This window comes from Rhipicephalus microplus, chromosome 4 (genome assembly GCF_043290135.1).
Source record: "Rhipicephalus microplus isolate Deutch F79 chromosome 4, USDA_Rmic, whole genome shotgun sequence".
NCBI lineage: Eukaryota > Metazoa > Arthropoda > Arachnida > Ixodida > Ixodidae > Rhipicephalus > Rhipicephalus microplus.
The window spans coordinates 167045026-167063886 of NC_134703.1; the positions used below are offsets into that span (position 1 = coordinate 167045026).

The 18861-nt window shown below is 45.4% G+C and overlaps 1 protein-coding gene across 1 annotated transcript in view; it reads left to right on the plus strand.

Annotated features, from left to right (window-relative positions):
• LOC119172945 (neprilysin) overlaps positions 1-18861 on the plus strand; it is a 91910-nt gene that overhangs the window by 30239 nt on the left and 42810 nt on the right. Inside the window, exons 2-4 of the mRNA XM_037424085.2 lie at positions 5640-5808; positions 14346-14462; positions 15818-16102. Of these exons, the coding sequence (XP_037279982.2) occupies positions 5640-5808; positions 14346-14462; positions 15818-16102 (571 nt within the window). The remainder of the gene's footprint in view (positions 1-5639; positions 5809-14345; positions 14463-15817; positions 16103-18861) is intronic.

Genomic DNA, 18861 nt, shown 5'->3' on the forward strand with positions numbered 1-18861 from the left:
CATTGGTCGATCGAAGTGGCAGATTCTGGAGAGGCCGTTGCCCGCAATTCGCGGAAGACATCCCAGTCAACGAGGGCAAGCTGTTTGAATTTCCTGCACTGCGGGCCAGCCTTGACGATCGTTTTTATTATGTAGTGGTCGCTGCCTAGATGTTCACGAAGGTTGGACCACTCTGCATGCGTAATGTTCGCAGTGAAAGTAAGGTCAGGAGTGGTGTCTCTGGCAACGCTGTTGCCCAACCGCGTAGGGTATGCCGGGTCTGTAATAAGGGTGTAGCTAACATTGTGGGTGTCTTGCCACAGCATTCGCCCTTTTCTGGTGTCGTGAATGTAGCCCCAAGGCGGGTGAGGGAGCGTTAAAATCCCCTACCACGAGGAGGGGGGAAATTCATGCCAACTTCTTGACATAAGATAGGAGCTTGTGAAAGCGATGTGGTTGTCGTGGGCTGCTGTAAACATTGACCAAGAACATACTGGTGGACGTCCGGCGAGATGAAGAGAGGATTTCCAATATAATGTGTGGCACTGTATCAGAGAGCGAGGGGTGTTGAACTACAGGGATATTTCGTTTCACGAGGGTGGTAAGGACTTCGCGACTGTCAGGGGCTTGAGTAGCCGTAAAGGAGGCGTATCCGACCAGCTTAGCCTGTCCGCCTGACTCCTATAAAGCAATAACATCTGGTGTATCTGTTTCTTTGAGTGTGGATAGAAATTGTTGTAGCACGCTCCTCTTACGGCGGTAGCTACGGCAGTTCCACTGCCAGATGCTGTACTGAGTGTGTGGATTACTCACGGCCATCTTGGTTAATGCGGCCATAAGGCTTCTGATGCGAGTGTGAGCGAGAGCGATGTGTACACCGCTCAAGCTCCGTGACTCTGCTATTGTAGCTGGCAAGAAGACTCGAAAGTGTGGCTTCAAGGTTGTTCTGGATAATTGTCGCTCGGACTTCCAGCTTTCCGTCGAGCATTAAGGTGAGTTGGTGCTCTAACTTTGCTGTGAGGATTGAATCGAGGGATCGCTCTAGCGTCTGCACGATGGTCTGTTCAAGCATTATCGGTAACTGCCGTTCAGGTACGGTTTGAATCGTCCCGTGGAGTTGCTGCTGCGGTACAGATTCTACAGGCAAAATGGGTGCTTAGGCGGTAGGTGGTTGCGACGATGGTGTGGCTGGTTCTTCTGTGTCATAAGCCTTTCGTTTAAGGGGTAGGGGGGTGGGGGTGGTATTGGCGTGGAGGTCAGCAGAGTGAATCAAAGGAAAGGACGGAGGTTGCTGGGCAAGTTGTTTCCGAAGAGCAGCGTTTTCAACGCGAAGTTCTTGTACTAACGTACGGAGTGAACGCAGCTCCAGTGTGATAGTACTTAACATGGTTTCCTTATTTTTTTCCGTGCGAAAGGAATAACATGTACGTACACACAAAAACTGATGCTAAATAATTTCAATATCGAGCTTTCAGAGACTGTCAAAACTTTGGGCGTCATCTTTCATCAACATATGTTCTGGAATTCTCACACTGAACAATTGTGTATTAAGCTAAGAAAAGCCCTTGGCGTGCTGAGAAGGTGTCAGTCGTTTCTACCGCTCCCCCAGAAACTTCTTATCTTTAATACGCTTTTTTGTTCTCATCTACGCTATTGTCAGTTGGTATGGGCTTCTGGAACTGAAACATCAAAACAAAAGTTGTATACACTTCAAAAAAGCGCTTTACGGGCGGTTGCAAATATAGGTTACAGAGAACACACATCCCATTTATTTGTCAAGTTTAAAGTTTTAAAATTTTGTGTGGCATATGAACATAACTTGTTGTTGTCTTTGAGGTCTGAAATTCGAAAGAATTGCGCAAACCTGAGAGGCTTAGCACATTTACAGCCGAAAATTTTGTTGCGTCCGATGCGGAGTTCTGAACACTGGCACATCCCCCGACCGCGAACAAATTACGGACTCCAAGTGCTAAAGCACTCTGTTCCCCATATACTAAACAAGTTCAAGCTCACAGAACAGCAATTGCGTCTCCTTTCAAGTAGTGATATATTAAACCTGTTTGTATAAGGAACTATAAACCCAGAAAAACTACACCCAGTACTTGTAAATGCATGAAATTTTAAGTGTACCCCTTTCTGTTATAGCGTCTTATATTGGTTGCCTTTTTTCCCAAAAATTGTTTGTTTGTAAACACCCAGGTGTGCATCTATTCTGTACTTCATAAACAACCACTAGAATGTTATTTTCTTTTCTTTTTTCTTTCAATCATACGTGAGCACCGTATGGAGCTTGGTGTGCCATTGTTTCTGTTGCCTTGTACAAATGGGAGGTGGGGCTAGTCAAGCTGCTATAGCGCAGCTTTTTTCCTACTTTCCATGCCACAATTGTTTCTTGTTTGTGTAAATCACGGTGTATCGTTGTGGTGAAATAAATTTCAACTTTCAACTTTCAGGTGTGGTCGTGTGTGTACTTATAGGGGCTGTATTATGTATAGGAGCAGGTTGGGAGGAAATGCTAGCCCAGCTTATACCGTAGGGGTGGCGAGGGTGAGACTGGGTTGCCGCTGCCGAAGGTGGGGGACCATCCGAAGCCTCGGGTGCCGCAGATCCCAATCGGAGCTCCTGGGGCTGATTCTTGCGTCGCTGCTTTGATCGGCTGCGTGAGCCGCGACGCTTCGAGGTTGGACTGGTACTGTGGGAGTGGGTGTCGCTAGGCTTGACCTTTTGGCGTTCCGGATGAGCATCTTGCGTGGAAATCATGGTTGAGAGGTACTGTTGTTTTTGGAGCTTAGCTTTTTCTTGGCGACGATAAATGAGAGGGCGAGGTGTCTGGTGGCGTTGAGGACAGGTTTTGTCACCTGTCTGGTGGGCTTGGCCGCACAGAAGACACTTAAGGGTGCATGGATGAGCAGTAGCAGGGTTGGCTGTGCCACACAGCGTGCAGATTACGGCATTTGGTTTTGGGCAGACATCCGAGCGCTGGCCGACTGTCCCGCATTTGTCGCAGACTTCGGTGCGCTTCTTATGTAGGTAACATTTGTATTCGGCTCCTCGATAGTAGACATGGAAAGGGACTTGGTCGCCATCGAATACAATGAGTACCGTGTATATCTTTCCCATTCGGCGAGCTTGTAGTATCGTGGGGTTGCGGTCATTAACAAGACTTGCTGAGATGTCTTCAGGAGAGTCGTAAGGGGGAATATTGTGGATCACTCCTTTTGCTGTGTTCTCAGGGGAGGTAACGTAGGCCCGAACGTCATAGGTTTCAGTTTCCACCTGTAGTTTGGAGGTCGGACTGTAGATTTCTGCGTTGGATAGATAAGGTGTGCTTACTACGATGAGATTAGCTTCAACGCATGTGCGGTAAATGTCCTCTTTGAGTGGCGTTGCATGCAGATCCACTTCACGTAGAATAGCATCGCGCAGTTGTGCTTCCCCCCCCCCCCTTTGGAGAGATTGAGTCCGTCCCTCGAGCGAATCACAACTTTTACGTGATCATCTGGCAGACGCGGTTGCCTGGGTTTGCGAGGGAGACGCTGGGCAGATCCGTTCAGCATTGGGGACGCGCTTCCCTGGCCAATTGGCGATGCCGAAGCGTTCGAGGCATGCTTGCGTTGCCTGTTTCGGTGGCTAGAGATCCATCCTTCTTCGAGGGTGGCGACTTCAGGGGCGATCTCAGTTCCTTCGACTTCGACCACTTCCATGGTTAACACTGCTGCGATTTCTGAAGGTAGGGCTCAACGCGGGCGAGTCAGATGGAGTTGGGTGGCACCGGCGTCGCGGCGAGGTGCAGCTGTTGTGGCAGCCGCCACGCCAGCGTCGGGCGGCGCTAGCAGTGCGAGTTCGTCGTTGCGGTTAGCGTCTCTGTCACCTGGGTCAGGAAAAGCTCGCTCACCAAAAATCTTCCGTGTACTGTAGTCGGGGGCTAGTTGTATTGGGTGCTGAGGTGGATTCAGTCGTCGACAACGGTGATTGAAGATATCCAGAAGTAGGGGTTCAACGCTGCCTCTTCCACATGCAGGAGCGAGTGGGTGTGCTGCTGCTCTGCATCATGTCTAAGGCGTCAGCCGCAACGCTGGAGGACGATCGCGTTTCATCACGCGTGCACAAGGCGATGATGCGCGCTGACGTAACTTCTTTCCCGCGTGCATTCCTCGTTGTGTATAGCTTCCAGCGTGCTCGTACGTGCAATAAAATAAAGAAAGCGTTTAAAGCGCGTGACAAATTCTTATAACACTACTTGTTTTAGGGGTGAAGCTCCTTAAGACCTCACGATGTCCGCCGTCTCCCGTCTGTCCGTAACACGCCTTCATCTGTCTGCCATTTCTGAACCATTTTTCATGTATACCCTTCAACTTATAAGCAAGAGAGGGCGCTGTGGTTAATTGTAGATGTGATGGCGCTGCTGTCAACGCTATATATATAACCACGTTCCATACCACACATTCTCTTCTCTCATACGGGACGAAGACGAACGCAGGAAAGCGCGACGTGCTGATATCAGCGTCGCCGTTGACGAGTAGCTACCGCGGTGAAAAAAGAGAAGGAAGCGGATGCAAAGTGGCGATGGCGACAACAAAGTTCTACACCACAAACTATAGGGCTAAGGAAGCAAAAGCTAAGCGGGAAAAACGCCAAGATGACGCGCAGTTGAGACAACTTGAAGCGGATGCAAGGCGGCAATACCGAAAAGACAATTCTACACCAGAGACGATAGCTAATGAAGCTGTGATTATGAAGTCAAAACGTAACCCGGAACTCGGAACCTCATATCAGCTATAAAGAAGAATCACCGCTATATCACAATCGGTCTCAGCACTATCTATTTGAATAAAAGATATATAAGTATCACAACCACAATCAGTCTCAGTACTATCTCAACTTTAATCACAATAATCACCTCCGAAAGCTTCGCCCCATAATTATCTTGAAGCAGCTTGAAATGCAGTGATTTTTTTATGTATTAGAAGGATGTTTGTGGCAATAACCTCGTGAGCCAATGAACTCCGACACTGAGGTCATTCGTTGATTACTTGGAAAAGTGGTTCGTGACAGTTTAACGTTGTTGTACTGCATCTGAGAACTAAATAAATGGCACTGCAGTAGACTCATTCATACGAGAACGGGTGTAATCATGCCGTCACAATTTCATGTCTGTCCGAACAAAACGCTGCGACACGCGAAATTCTGAACTCATTTGCCTAGAAAGCCAAGGCGGCGGCGTTCACGAATTTAGCATGAAGTCGTCAATACAGATTCACGAAACTTTTCACGGTTGTATAAGAAGTTGGCCTATATAAGCTGGCCAGTCAACTTCGATAATGAGTGCGTCCAGCATCAGGATGTGCTAATGCCTTGCTTTATTCCTAGTGCAATATTTGGGTAAATCGTGCGCACGCCTATGGTGACAGCCTCTCGGCGAGCAAACAGCGTAGGCATGTGATATGGATAGGTCATGTGCTAACTCATTTTATCCGCTCGTGTATTGACAACTTTGTTTTATAAAGGAAGAGCAAATGTGCCTGAAGAGTGATCGCGCTATTTTCTTAGCTGAACGTATAGTGAGAGTTACAGCATATGGTTTCTTCTGGCTCTTGAGGGAGCCACATATACAGTAACTCTAAGCCTTGCTGTCGCCTTGTGTCGTTCACGCGCTGCAGCTGGACATCGGCCCCGACTACAACACGTGGCAGGTGACGCGGCAAAGAATGATCGAAAGCAACGACCTCTCGAGCTTTGTCAGTGACCGGATATCCGTGCTGACGCCACCGTTGGACAAAGAGGTCACCCTCGCGCTTAGCGCGGACGTCATATTCACGGAAAGCGAAGGTCCGTTCTTATCTCGCATTTAAGTTCAGCGTTAACTTGAACTTTATTATCTCTTGTATGGATGGATGGATGGATGTGGCTGTACCCTTTAGATCGGGCGGCGGCTAACGCCATCTAGCCGTAATACTTAGTGAACTAACCATTACATTTATCTTTTTTTTTTCCTTTAAATAATGAAGTTGAGGATTCGTACTTCGCAGTGAAGGATTTAATTTTCACTCGTGCCTTGACTTTAGCCACCAATCAGATAACCTCCTTCTAGTTAAGTCTACCCGCTTAAAGTCTATTTTGCCCTCGCTGTCCCTAAATCCCAGTGCTTTGAAAAACTCTGCGCCATCATCCTGAACTATAGGGTGAAGCCCTTTACAGAACATTATCAAGTGTTCGGCAGTTTCTTCTTCCTCTCCACACGCACTGCATACTGTGTCTACCCCTTCGTATCTGGCCCGATATGTCTTGGTTCGCAGTACTCCCGTCCTGGCCTCAAACAGTAGAGAACTACCCCGAGTATTATCATAGATCCTTTCCTTGGCAATTTCCTGCTTAAAAGTTCGATAGATCTCTAGTGCGGACTTCTCAATCATGCCCATTCTCCACATGTCAGTCTCCGTTTCCTTCACTTTCTTCTTAACCGATAGTTCTTTTTGGTTTGGCCACCTGCTGTTTTCTAAGTATTTACCAGTCAACTTCCTGGTTCGCTTCCTCCATTTTGTATCGACATGATTCATGTACAAGTAGCTGAAAACCTTCCTAGCCCAACGCTCCTCCTTCATTTCTCTCAATCGCTTCTCAAATTTTATCTTGCTGCTAGCTTCCCTGCCCTCAAATGATGTCCATCCCATATCACCCTGTACTCCCTGATTTGGTGTATTTCCGTGAGCTCCTAAAGCAAGCCTACCTATTCCACGTTGCTTAATTTCTAATCTTGCTTGAACTTCTGATCTCATGCACAAGACCGCATCGCTGAACGTCAGCCCAGGAACCATGACCCCTTTCCATATTCCTCTCACAACATCATACCTATTGTAATTCTACAGTGCCCTATTTTTCATGACTGCTGCATTCCTGTTACCTTTAGTCGTCACGTATATTTCGTGTTCCCTCAGATACTCGGTCCCATTGCTTATCCATACGCCCAGATATTTGTATTTATCTGTTATCTCTAGCGTGACCTCCTGTATTCTAAGCTCACTACTTTCGTTGTCATTGAAAATCATGACTGCTGATTTTTCCTTACTGAATCTAAAATCTAACCTATCTCCCTCATTACCGCAGATGTCCATCAATCTCTGCAAATCTTCCTTGTTGTTGGCCATTAGCACTATATCATCTGCGTACATTAATGCTGGTAGTGCCTGATCAATAAGTTTTCCTTGTTTGACTAAAGAGAGGTTGAAGCCCAGTCCACTTCCCTCTAATTTTGCCTCTAATCCGTGTAGGTACATCATGAATAATAAGGGTGACAGGGGGCACCCCTGCCTAACCCCCGTTTTACCTCTGCAGGCTTGGACACCTGTTTTTCCCACTTTATAACTACCTTCTTACCTTTATAGATACCCTTTAAAAGATTAGTGACTACATGTTCCACGCCTAGTGTGTCCAGTATTCCCCACAATTCCTCTTGAACCACGCTATCGTACGCTCCCTTGATATCCAAAAATGCTAGCCACAGGGGCCTGTGTTCCTTTTCTGCTATTTCGATGCACTGCGTCAGTGAGAACAGATTGTCTTCCAACCTCCTGTGTTTCCGAAACCCATTCTGCAGTTCCCCCAGCACCCCCTCAACCTCTATCCACGCCTGCAGTCTTTCCTTTATAATCTGCATCGCCAGCCTGTAGACCACCGATGTCACTGTTATAGGACGGTAGTTGTTTATGTCAGCTTTTTCCCCCTTTCCTTTATAGATCATGCTCATCCTGCTAAGTTTCCATTCATCGGGAACTTCACCATCGATTATTATTGTGCTCACTGCCTCTCTCAAAGCCTGCTTAGACTTCGGACCTAATGTCTTTATCAGCCTAATTGGAATGCCATCTGGGCCTGTTGATGTACTACTAGGAACCCTTTTCTCAGCCCTTTCCCACTCTTGTTGTGAAAATGGAGCCATTGCACCACTTGATTCGTCCTTGTCTATTGTGGTGCATAAAGTACTTCTTTGTTGAAATTTTTCTGTCACCCTTGTTCTTATATATTCAATAGCTTCGTCCCCTTCTAGCCTAGCACCTTGGGCTGTAGTTATAAAACTCTGCTCTAGGCTAGTCTCATTTCTTAGGGAGTTTAGATGGTTCCAAAATTTCGCAGCTGCCTTTCTATCCTTTTTATGTACTTCTGCCAGCCACTGAGCTCCCTTCCTTCTAATCTTTTCATTGATCAGAAGGGATGCATCCCTTCTACAGCTTAGAAAGGTTGCCCATTTTCTTTCAACATCATCTGTCGGTTCACCACGCTGCTTAGCATGTCTGTGTTCCCTAGAGGCTTCCTGACGTTTTGCTATGGCTCTCTTAACTTCCTCATCCCACCAACTTTTGGGTTTGTGCCTTCTTTTCCGGGGTGACTTGCCCCGCGTCTTAGCAAGCTCTAGCTCAAAGAGTCTAATTAGATCCGTGTATGTCCACACTGTCTGATTATCCTCCGTGATTACTTTCTCAATTTGTTTAGTGGCTATTTCAATTTGCCTTTCTGGATAAAAATTTTCCTGTAGTTGCTCATCTTGTCTCCTTCCCACTTTCACTGCTCTTCCAAAACTTAGCTTGATACGATTGTGATCGCTACCCAGACTTCTGGAGCCACCTTCATCTATGTGCATTCCCCTGAGCTTATCATACATCCTATGTGACATCAGTGCATAATCTATCGTCGACTGAAGTCTTCCTACCTCCCATGTTATTTGCCCTTCACACTTCTCGGTACTGTTGCAATTGATCAAATTAAGCCTTTCACACATATCCATGATCATTTTGCCTGTCGGATCGGTATACCCATCTATATCTTCTATGTGCGCATTCATGTCTCCTAGTATAATTATCTCGCACTCTCTTCCTAACTCCTGAATGTCCTTTGATATACACTCTACCATTGCCTGGTTTTCCTCTCTGGCCTTTGCTCCCGTCCACAAGTACACGAAACCAAGGAGTGTCATTTGACCTGCCACTTTCCCTTTTAGCCATAAATGTTCCTTGCACTCCTGCTTGACCCTTTGCCAGTCTGTACTTTTATGAATGAATGCCCCAATACGACCTCCCTTTCTGCTGCTTTCTGTTCTATTACAATATTCCCACGCGTAGTCCGGATTGTTCGGAGGTTGTTCCATGTCCCTGAGATGTGTTTCTACAAAACCGTATACCATCGGCCTCTCTTCCCTTAGCTGTTCTTCTATCTCTTCCCACTTCAGCCTGTTCCTACCACCCTGCATGTTAATATACCCTATGTCTGAATTGGCTCGGCGCTCGTGGCTACGTCTATTTATGCCCCGGACTCTACCTATCTTAGATATTGGTGCCACTTTGGAATCGCATCTGTCCATACTACCTGTCGAAGAGTCTCCCTGGTTGTTTTCCCCGTTACTAGCTATCCTGCACCCCGAAGGGCTTGCTTGCCCCCCAAGAAAGCTACTGCGCGTCCTGCAAGTCGCCAACCCACCTCATGACCTAGCCACCCATCGAAGTGAATTCTGTCTCGTTGAAAACCCCCCCACCTATGCACCTCTCTGTTTATTTCCACCACCTCAAAGCCTTTCTCTCGACTCATCCGCCATATCTCTTGGTTTGCGTTGACCACCGCTATTTGCAGGTTGTTATCACGCACCGGTACCATTGGTATCGTGCATATCACTACCTGCACCTTAGGAGAAGTGGCGCGCATGTCATCGACGCCTTTCGCCAGTGTGGCTGCTAGTCCTGCTGCATCTTCATTTAGGACATCGTTTAAACCGCCTGAAATTATCACGAGGTTTCGTCTATCAGCTGTCGTTTTGAGCTTTGCGCTCGCTTGCTTCATGACTGCTTCCAGCTTGCGTCCTGGGAACGCCCCTACTGCAACCCTCTTGTCACCTCTTACCCTCTCTTTGATGGCTTCTGTGCATCGATTTAAATTTGAGTCTCCGGCGATTATCACATGCTGTGACTTTTCCGGTGGAGCGTTCTGCACCTGGGGGCTACTTGCACCTGTGACGCCGGCTGCTTTGTTTCCTCCCTGCCCCACCACTACCTCGCTGAAGCTGGGCCTTGCGACAGTTGAACCGGCTAAACCTGTTTTTTCCAAGCTTGCTTGCTTTTCCTTCTCCACCGTTCTGGTTGCCGGTTCCCTACTGTTCTCTCGGTAGGTCACTTCTTTGTTCAGCTTCGCTAGCGCTTCCTCGGCGGACTTCAGTCTTTCTCCCATTGCCCTCGTTTTCTCTTGCTCTGTCGCCAACTCAGACTCGAGCTCGGCGATTCTCATCAGCAGTTCACTCTGGGCAACCATCATTTTCTCCATTTTTTCCTCGACCTCACATTGCCTACACTTCGCGTCAGCCTCTTCTCCATCCGCTTCTACGCTTGGGTCCACTTTCAAACCCACTCCACATCCTGAACACTTTACGGTCTTTTTAACCATGCTTTTCTGACACCAATTGTCCCTATACTCGATAATTACTAAACTCGAGCCCTGCACTACGAGAAAAAAAAGAAAGTCTAAGCTCTACTACAAAAATTTGCGTGTTCAATGTACGCGCACCTCCCCCACGGGGTGGCAAAAGAAAAAAAAACAGCAACAAAAAATTCAAACACACACACCCACACTAACTAATAAATACCTGGTGACTGGCCCCCGAAAAAGCCGTACCATAAAATAAGTGCTACGAAGATTTCAACCGCTGCCTTATAATTATAAAGACAAGCTCAAAACATGCAAAAACACTTATCTGCGCAGTCGATCCGGAGCGCTCAAAAAACACGTCCATCCACCTTGACAGCCCGAACACGACTTCTTGTAGTACGGACAAGAAGCGTCCTCTGGGGCCAAACGTTGCCGTCAGCAGCTTGACTGGGCCTAGGAAGCATTGTATACGGAACAGCGCGAGAACAGTCACCATTTTAGTACAAAAAAAACATAAAAGTGATACTCGATTGCACCATTTACAACAAAATCTTGAACATTCAGTGAGAAACAGACATTCTTTATTCTTGTGCAGGCCGTGAACCAATTAAAAGAAACATCATTATTTGATACACATCGTTATACATGAATATATAGTGTACACGCTAACGTGTTCAAAAAATACATCTTCAATTCTTTGCGAAATAATTTAGTAGCTAGAACACGAATATTTACGTTTTTAGACAAATTTTGTTTGATGAATTGCTGCTTATTCCGTTCAAGAACGCGGTACAAACTATAAGGTTCAAGGTTTCTTAAATGCACATGTATGTCATGTGGTTTCAAGATCACTATAAATGAAGAAAGTCTCTGTATTCCTCCTTTGCAAAATAAAAACTGTAAAACACGGTATGCGTAGTACCTATACACCAAAATCATTTCGTATATTTGTGACTATGTTTTTGTTGTTGTTCGGTGCCCGATATTATTATTGTACCGGAAAAGCATCTTTTGTGAAGTAATTATTTCATCTATCTTAGTTCGCGTTGTAGTCACTCGTACTAAACTGCAATTATTAAATTGCAATGTGATTACTGTGCGATCAATTTATAGCTTGTATTTTGTCAACATGAAAACTTTACAGCTAGATATTACACTGGCAGCAGAAAACTTGTTCCGAAGGTTATTAAAATTAGCCTCCCCACTCAAATTACAGGAAAATATAACTCCGAGGAATTAACCAGTTCAATATTTTTACCAAAGTGACTGAATGTCCCAACTGAAAAGTTTATTTGTGGCTCTAGAAAGAATCGCTAGCGTTTTGGTAGGGCTTATTCTGATCACATTAGCAATGCATTGCATTTGATTATTAGTTCCCTTGCACCTTTCCAGTGAAGAGTGTAGTGCGATCATCTGCATATATAAAAAAAATTAATTATTGGGTTTGTACTTTCCAAGTCATTCGTTACAAGTTCAATTATAGCGGACCTAAGCACTTCCTTGGAACACTCCATTTTTAAGTCTTACGAAGGAACAAACATAGAACGTTGTCAGTGCAAACACATTGAGTTCTATGATTTCATCAAAGCAAGTGGATATCTGCATACTCTAGTATACTGTACATTGATAGCTTATGAGCAAGAATGTCATGGCTGAGGCAATTAAATACCTCGCTAAAATCAATGAAGATTCCTAGGACGAATCGTCCCCTGGCTATGATTTGAACAATACTTATCAGTGATAAAAGGGCAGCCTCAGTAGATCTACCTTTAATAAAGTCCAACTGTGAGTTTGTTTTAACTTTATGTTTGTCGAGAATCTTTGTTAGGCGTGCTCCAAGAACTTTTTCTAGCACTACACACTTCAGCACTGGACCAAACCGGAACGGCGACACCAGCTACTTCACAAATGGGACCCGTAAATGTGGTTCCGCATGCCCCCTAAATTTAAACGGCCACTCACAAGTATGATCCGCCGCATTCGTCTTGGTGTAGCGTACACCAGACGTTACGCACATATCATCAGTCGCAGTGACACCGGTCCTAATTGTGAACACTGTGATGTGCCAGAAACACTTGAGCACATATTTTGTGTCTGCCCAGCATACGCACGTGAACGACAAACACTGATTTCTTCTACTGAACGATATCGCAGTAGATCCTTAACTGGTGAGACCATGCTGGGCCCTTAGCCAGACACTAACAGTGCAATTGTTGTCATAAGAGCGTTTATAACCTTTTTGGAAGCAACTGGACTATATGCGCGGCTATAAAGTTTGTCTCAGCTAGAAATAATACTACATACTCACCTCTCTACATCACCATCGCCATCCATTATTTTTTTTAGTAAGAAGGGTTGCAGTGCAAGCACGAAGGTGCTAGAAGAAACGTGAAACGAAAGGTGAGGCAAGGAAAACAAAGAGGACAACCCTTATTACCATGGAATTTAACCAACTAGCCTAAATAGTCGTTCTTCTCCATCATTCTTTCTTTTCCCCTTTCCCCTCCCCCAGTGTAGAGTAGCAGGCTAGAGCAAGCTATGGCTCAGGCCGACCTCTCTGCCTTTCTGTAAATAAACCTCTCTCTCTCTCTCTCTCTCTCTCTCTCTCTCTCTCTCTCTCATGGAAAAAATTAGTAGACAGATATCGGCCTGTAATTAGAAACGTGATTTATGTCACCGTGTATGAATAACACATGTTCGTTGCACACCATCTGGGAAAGTCAACGATACTATTGCGAAATTGAATAAATAGACCAACGCACGATCGTTATTCGATGAATCTATGAAACGGCTGAAGGCACCGCTTAGATGAGCAGCTTCTGAAACATCCGTCCAAGAGTATCAGTACTGGTGGGATACCGATGGTGGGATCAGTATTCTCATAGAGAGAAGGGGTTCAAACCTACACCAACGCCCGAAATTTTGAATTTTGCCTGGGGATGTACACCAAACATACAAACGCACGCAAGGCCATGCATAAATTGTGACGTAAGACCCCACCAACCCAGGTAATATTTCTGGCAACGCTACTGGTTGGTACGACAGCAGCGAAGGATGTTTTAGGAGGTCACCACAAAAGCTCATCATTACTTGACCTCTCTTACTCACTTAAAAGATCATACATCAGTATTTTTTTTTTCGAAAGCTGTTGGAAACTCAGCAGCAAGTATTTGGTCGTACATGCAGGGTCATCTCCTGAATAAGAATCACCTGAAAAAAAATAAAAATATAAAAAGCTGTCTGCTAGGCCTCTTCTAGCATCATTATGTGACTAGGTATAACGTGCAGTGTTCAATTTTATATTAAAATAAATATCAAAACAAGGCATATCGCTTTCTTTTTGTCCATCGTTACGTGTGCATTGTTAGCTATCCTGTTTGGAGTTCATTACCTATTTTTGCCCATTCCTTGTCTTTTACACTGCCCTGCCTATACACGTGTACGAAATGAGCTGTTTCGCGTTGTCTCTGATTGTATTTTTCTATTAATACATTGAACTATTCCTTAGCTATTTTGTCTCTGCAAATATTGTTAGGCAATATTCCAATGTGTTCATGAAGTTATGTGTGCGATTTCACTCATTTCATCTTGTATGATAATTCACTATGCGTGACCATTATTTTGTGATGCTTCCTTACCTAGTGCCTCCGGCAATAAATAAAAAGATAAGTAAATAAAAAAAAATAAAATAAACAAGGAGAAGTAAACACACAAGCGCTTTAAGACCACAACCAATACAAGGAAGGGATAGCAGAAGTTTAAAAACGAATATAATCAGATGAAGAATACGATGTATACATCGTATTCTTCAAACCTTCAGCCTTCTTCAAACACAGTCTCTCCTATAGGAGAGACTGTGTTTGAAGAAGGCTGAAAAAAAAAATGTAGCACTGAATTCATTCAGCCTCAATCCAGCGATGAATTTTTATGACAAATTTTTTTTGTTCTTGTTTATCTCGTAGTGGCCGTGTTTCTTGCACAAGCGAACAAGACACTAGAAGAAAGGAAGCAGATAAGCTCGTTCTGGACCACGATAAGGGGCCTCGAGAACTATTCCAAGGAATCCTTAATCAGCTCAGGTAAGCTCTGCTTTATCTCGGCTGCTGACCCGCAGGTTGCGGGATCAAATCTTGGCTGTGGCGGCTGCATTTGCGATGGAGGCGGAAATGTTGTACGCCCGTGTACTCAGATTTGGGTGCACGTTAAAGAACCCCAGGTGGTCAAAATTTCCGGAGCCCTCCACTACGGCGTCTCTCATAATCATATGGTGGTTTTGGGACGTTAAACCCCACAAATCAATCAAATCAAGCTCTGATTTATGTCTTGCATATATAGAAGGATGGGGTCATCCGCTTTTCTATTCTGCACATGCTGAGGGGTTGAAACTACTGATACTTGCTATTATCGCCGCCTTAACAAAATCACGAAGAAAGACGCCTACCCTCTGCCGCGAATGGACGACGCCCTTGATTGCCTGCATGGTGCCGCCAACTTTTCTTCCAGCGACCTTCGTTCTAGTTATTGGCAGATTGCCGTGGACCACATGGACCGAGAGAAGACGGCTTTTGTAACAGCTGATGGCTTCTCTCACCTCAAGGATATGCCTTTCGGCTTATGGTATGGCCCCGCCATATTCGAACGAATGGACACCCTGCTTCACAGATTCAAGTGACCTACGTGTATCTATTGCATGGACAACGTAATTGTGTTTTCTCTCACTTTTGTAATGCAATTTGAGAGTGACCGCAAAAATCGCGCTTCATTTGCGGCGGATAATGAAGTCAGGGAAGAGACAAGTAATGAAGTAGACAGTACAAGTGCAAAGTATCAACTGATGTTTATTGAAGTAACGCGTAAGGCATTTAGGAAAGACAAAAATCGGTTTACGAAGAGGGTGGAGCGTGGCAATCTTGTTTCACGGTCTTCAGATGTTACACGTGACCCCCACGTGTACCTATAAGTGTGCTTATCGTATTTTATCATGATTGACTCAACGAGGTTTTCTGAATCTTGGTAGTTAAGTATATGACCCTCTCAGAGGAGAATTTACTTCACTTTTTTTTTTACCGGCTAGGAACTAGTATGACCTACAGCTGTCAAAGTCATGGCGTTTGGTGCTAGAATTCCACACTTTTTTTTTCCACGCGTTTTCTGGCTCTCCAAGCCTCTTTATTCTAGCGGCAAGAGCGGTACTTTGGGCATTATGAAATTATATTTTTCTAATGAGCAAAAAAAAAAACTTTTTTCTTGTCTTTTGCATACCTCTACTGCTTTTGCCTGAATAGGTCAATATTTTAATTTAAATACTTTGCGTAGTGGGGTCATTAATTGTTATATAGGTATTATATGATGTTTCAATGCATACCTAACAACGAAAAGCCTGCATCAATGTGCTTATTGACTGACTTCGTTCATTCATTCGACTTTCGTACAGATCGGTGGCTGAGCGCCATTCGTCGGGGATCCGAGCGTTCGGCGGTGGAGGAGGACAGCGTGTACGCGAGGCCCCTGGCGCTGTCGTTGCTCACGCGGCTGTTGAGCGACAGCGGAGGCGTGGCCGCGATGCGTCGGCTCCTCTGGTGGGGACTGGTGCGAGAGCTGTCGCCATACGCCAGTGGGCGCTACTTGCCCTCCGACTCGAGCGCGCTGGACCGCTTCTGCGTCCGCAGAGTGGCCGCCAAGCTTGAGCTCGCCATCAGAGCCGTCTATCTGTTCAGAGGTCGGTGGAGCTGTGATGGTTGAGGTGACGACAACCGCTGGTAAAAAAAAAAATCTAAGGCTTTGGATCTTTTTGCAAGGCACCGACGCATGTACTTAATGAATACCCGTCGCTGATTGTGTACCACCAAGATAGCTGTCAACTTATTTAAAATGTGTATGCTTTAGCTGCACATTATCTTTCATGACAGTGTGCGCTCCGACATCGTGGTAAGGTTGAGAGGAGTGCCGATGAAATTGTTCAGACAGTCCAACTAGCAAGAGCACAGCCAAAAATATTTTGGAGAAAAGGAAGTGCTTGAACTAACTTTTATTTATGTTTGTGCTTGTGTTTGTGAGTGTGCGTATATGTATACGCATGCGAAATTGAAAAAAAAGAAAGATCTACAAAACAGAATCCCCGACGTCAACTAGATGTCAACAGCACGTATTACCAGCTGATAGTCGGTGTCATAGTGTTGTCCGCTTCTATTTTTGTCTTCTCGCTCTAGCAATCTAAGGGACAGGAGTATCAAACTTACCTTAGCTAGCAGGCTGCAGTCACGAAACTTAGCCTTCCAATGTGGGCCTGCATGGGGAAGAAAGTGGGTGAGGACAGGGGTGCAGTGTGAGAAAAATTGCCAGCAGTCGTTACCATCTTAAAGAAGGCATATCCCATGTCTAATGTATAGCTCATTTTTCACCTCCCATGTATCTCTCGTTCGGTCCCTGCCCACAGCAAGTTTTCTTTTTATCCACTTTTATTTATTCACAATTACAATACATTTACTTGTAATGGCATCCCATATAATTGTGTGTCAGTTCTCATTAATACTGTGTCTAAAAAGAAACGATCCCTTAAATTCACCCTTCTTTCCTTCACTCATAGCGAGGGTCTCGTTATGGCTGGCTTAAGATCTTCAGGTGCTATGCGAGGTCAGCTGCCAGCTCGTAGTAAGATCACGTGCTACGTGACGGCAACAGCAAAAAAAAAAAAAAAAAAAGAAAGGCACATCCCACGTACAGTGGGAACCGATGATATGCGAAGCACGAATGGGGAAGGTTGATAAAATTAGCACAATGTTACAATGTGGAGGTAAATTATGCCTTATATGACTTCCATCTCATGATTATCATATTTGCACGTGTCATTTACCTTCCTCATCTATTCACGCCACTTGAAAACAAATTTGGTATATGTTGAGCTAGCGAAACGGCCGCGAGCGCGCTATGATCGTAGCGTGTAGTAATGTTTTACATGACACGCATATCATGATTATCGTGTTTGGACCTGTCACTTACATTCGTCGTTCATTCACGTCACATAATACCAAATTTGGTGCTTGTGGAGCTAGTGAAACCGCTGCGAGCACGCTATGAGCGTAGCATGTAGTCATGGTTTTTGTGACACTCGTGTCATGATTATCATGTTTGGACTTGTCATTTACCTTCGTCATTTATTCACGTCACGTGATATCGAGTTTGGTATATGTGAAGCTAGTGAAACAGCCGCGAGTGCATCATGAGCATTGTATGTTGCCATGTTCTTACATGACATGCATATTATGATTAGCATGTTTGGACGTGTCATTTACCTTCGCCGTCTATTCGCCTCACGTATTATCAAGCTTGGTATATTTGGAGCTAGTGAAACGGCCGCGAGCGCATCATGGGCATGGTATGTTGTCATGTTCTTACAAGTCACGCGTGTCATAATTATCATGCTTGCACCAGTCATATACCTTCGTCATCCATTGATGCCACGTAACACCACGTGTGGTATATGTAGAGCTAGCGAAACGGCCGCAAGCGCATCATGAAGGCCCCAATATATTACGACGTAACGCTGACGAGCGTGCACGCTGGGCGCACCGACGCGGCGCTAGCAAAGCGGAAGCCAGGTGCGATCGGCGCAGCCCGGCGGCAACCGGCGCGAAATGCAACATGCTGCATTTCGCGCCCATGACGTTACCCAGCTCTACCTCGACAACGCTGCTTCTGCCTCTCTTCGTGATGGAGGGACGCGCTCAAACGCGCATGCGTCAAAGCAACGCAGCGCGGCGCGCGCCTGCAAGTATATGGCAGGCAGATCAGCACCTGGCGTTGCATCGCCGGCGTGACGCGACTAGATCAAGGGGCTTTAGACGCGACGAAACGAACGCCAGCGCGCACGCGCGCTGGGTCACGTCAAAATGTATTAGCGCCTTGAGTGTGGCATGTAGTCATGTTGTTACATTACACGCATCTCATGATATGTTTGCACCAGTCACATACCTTCGTCATCCATTCACGTCACGAAATACCTAATTTGGCATATATGAAGCTAGTGAAACAGCCATCAGCTCATCATGAGTGTGGCATGTAGTCATGTTGTTACATGACACGCATGTCATGATTATCATGTTTGGACGTGTCCTTTACCTATGTCGTCCGTTCTTGTCACGTAATAGCTAATTTGGTATACATGAAGCTAGTTAAACGGCCGCGAGCGCATCATGAGCGTGACATGTAGTCATGTTGTTACATGACACGTATCTCATGATTATCATGTTTGCACCAGTGAAATACCTTCGTCATCCATTCACGTCACGTAATACTAAATTTGGTAGATGTCAAGCTAGCGAAACGGCCGTTAGCGCATCATGAGCCGGCCATGTAGTCCTTTTTTACATTACACACATCTCATTATTATTATGTTTCTACCGGTCATGCACCTTCGTCATCCATTTACGCCACGTAATACAAAATTTGGTATATGTGAAGCTAGCGAAACGACTGCGA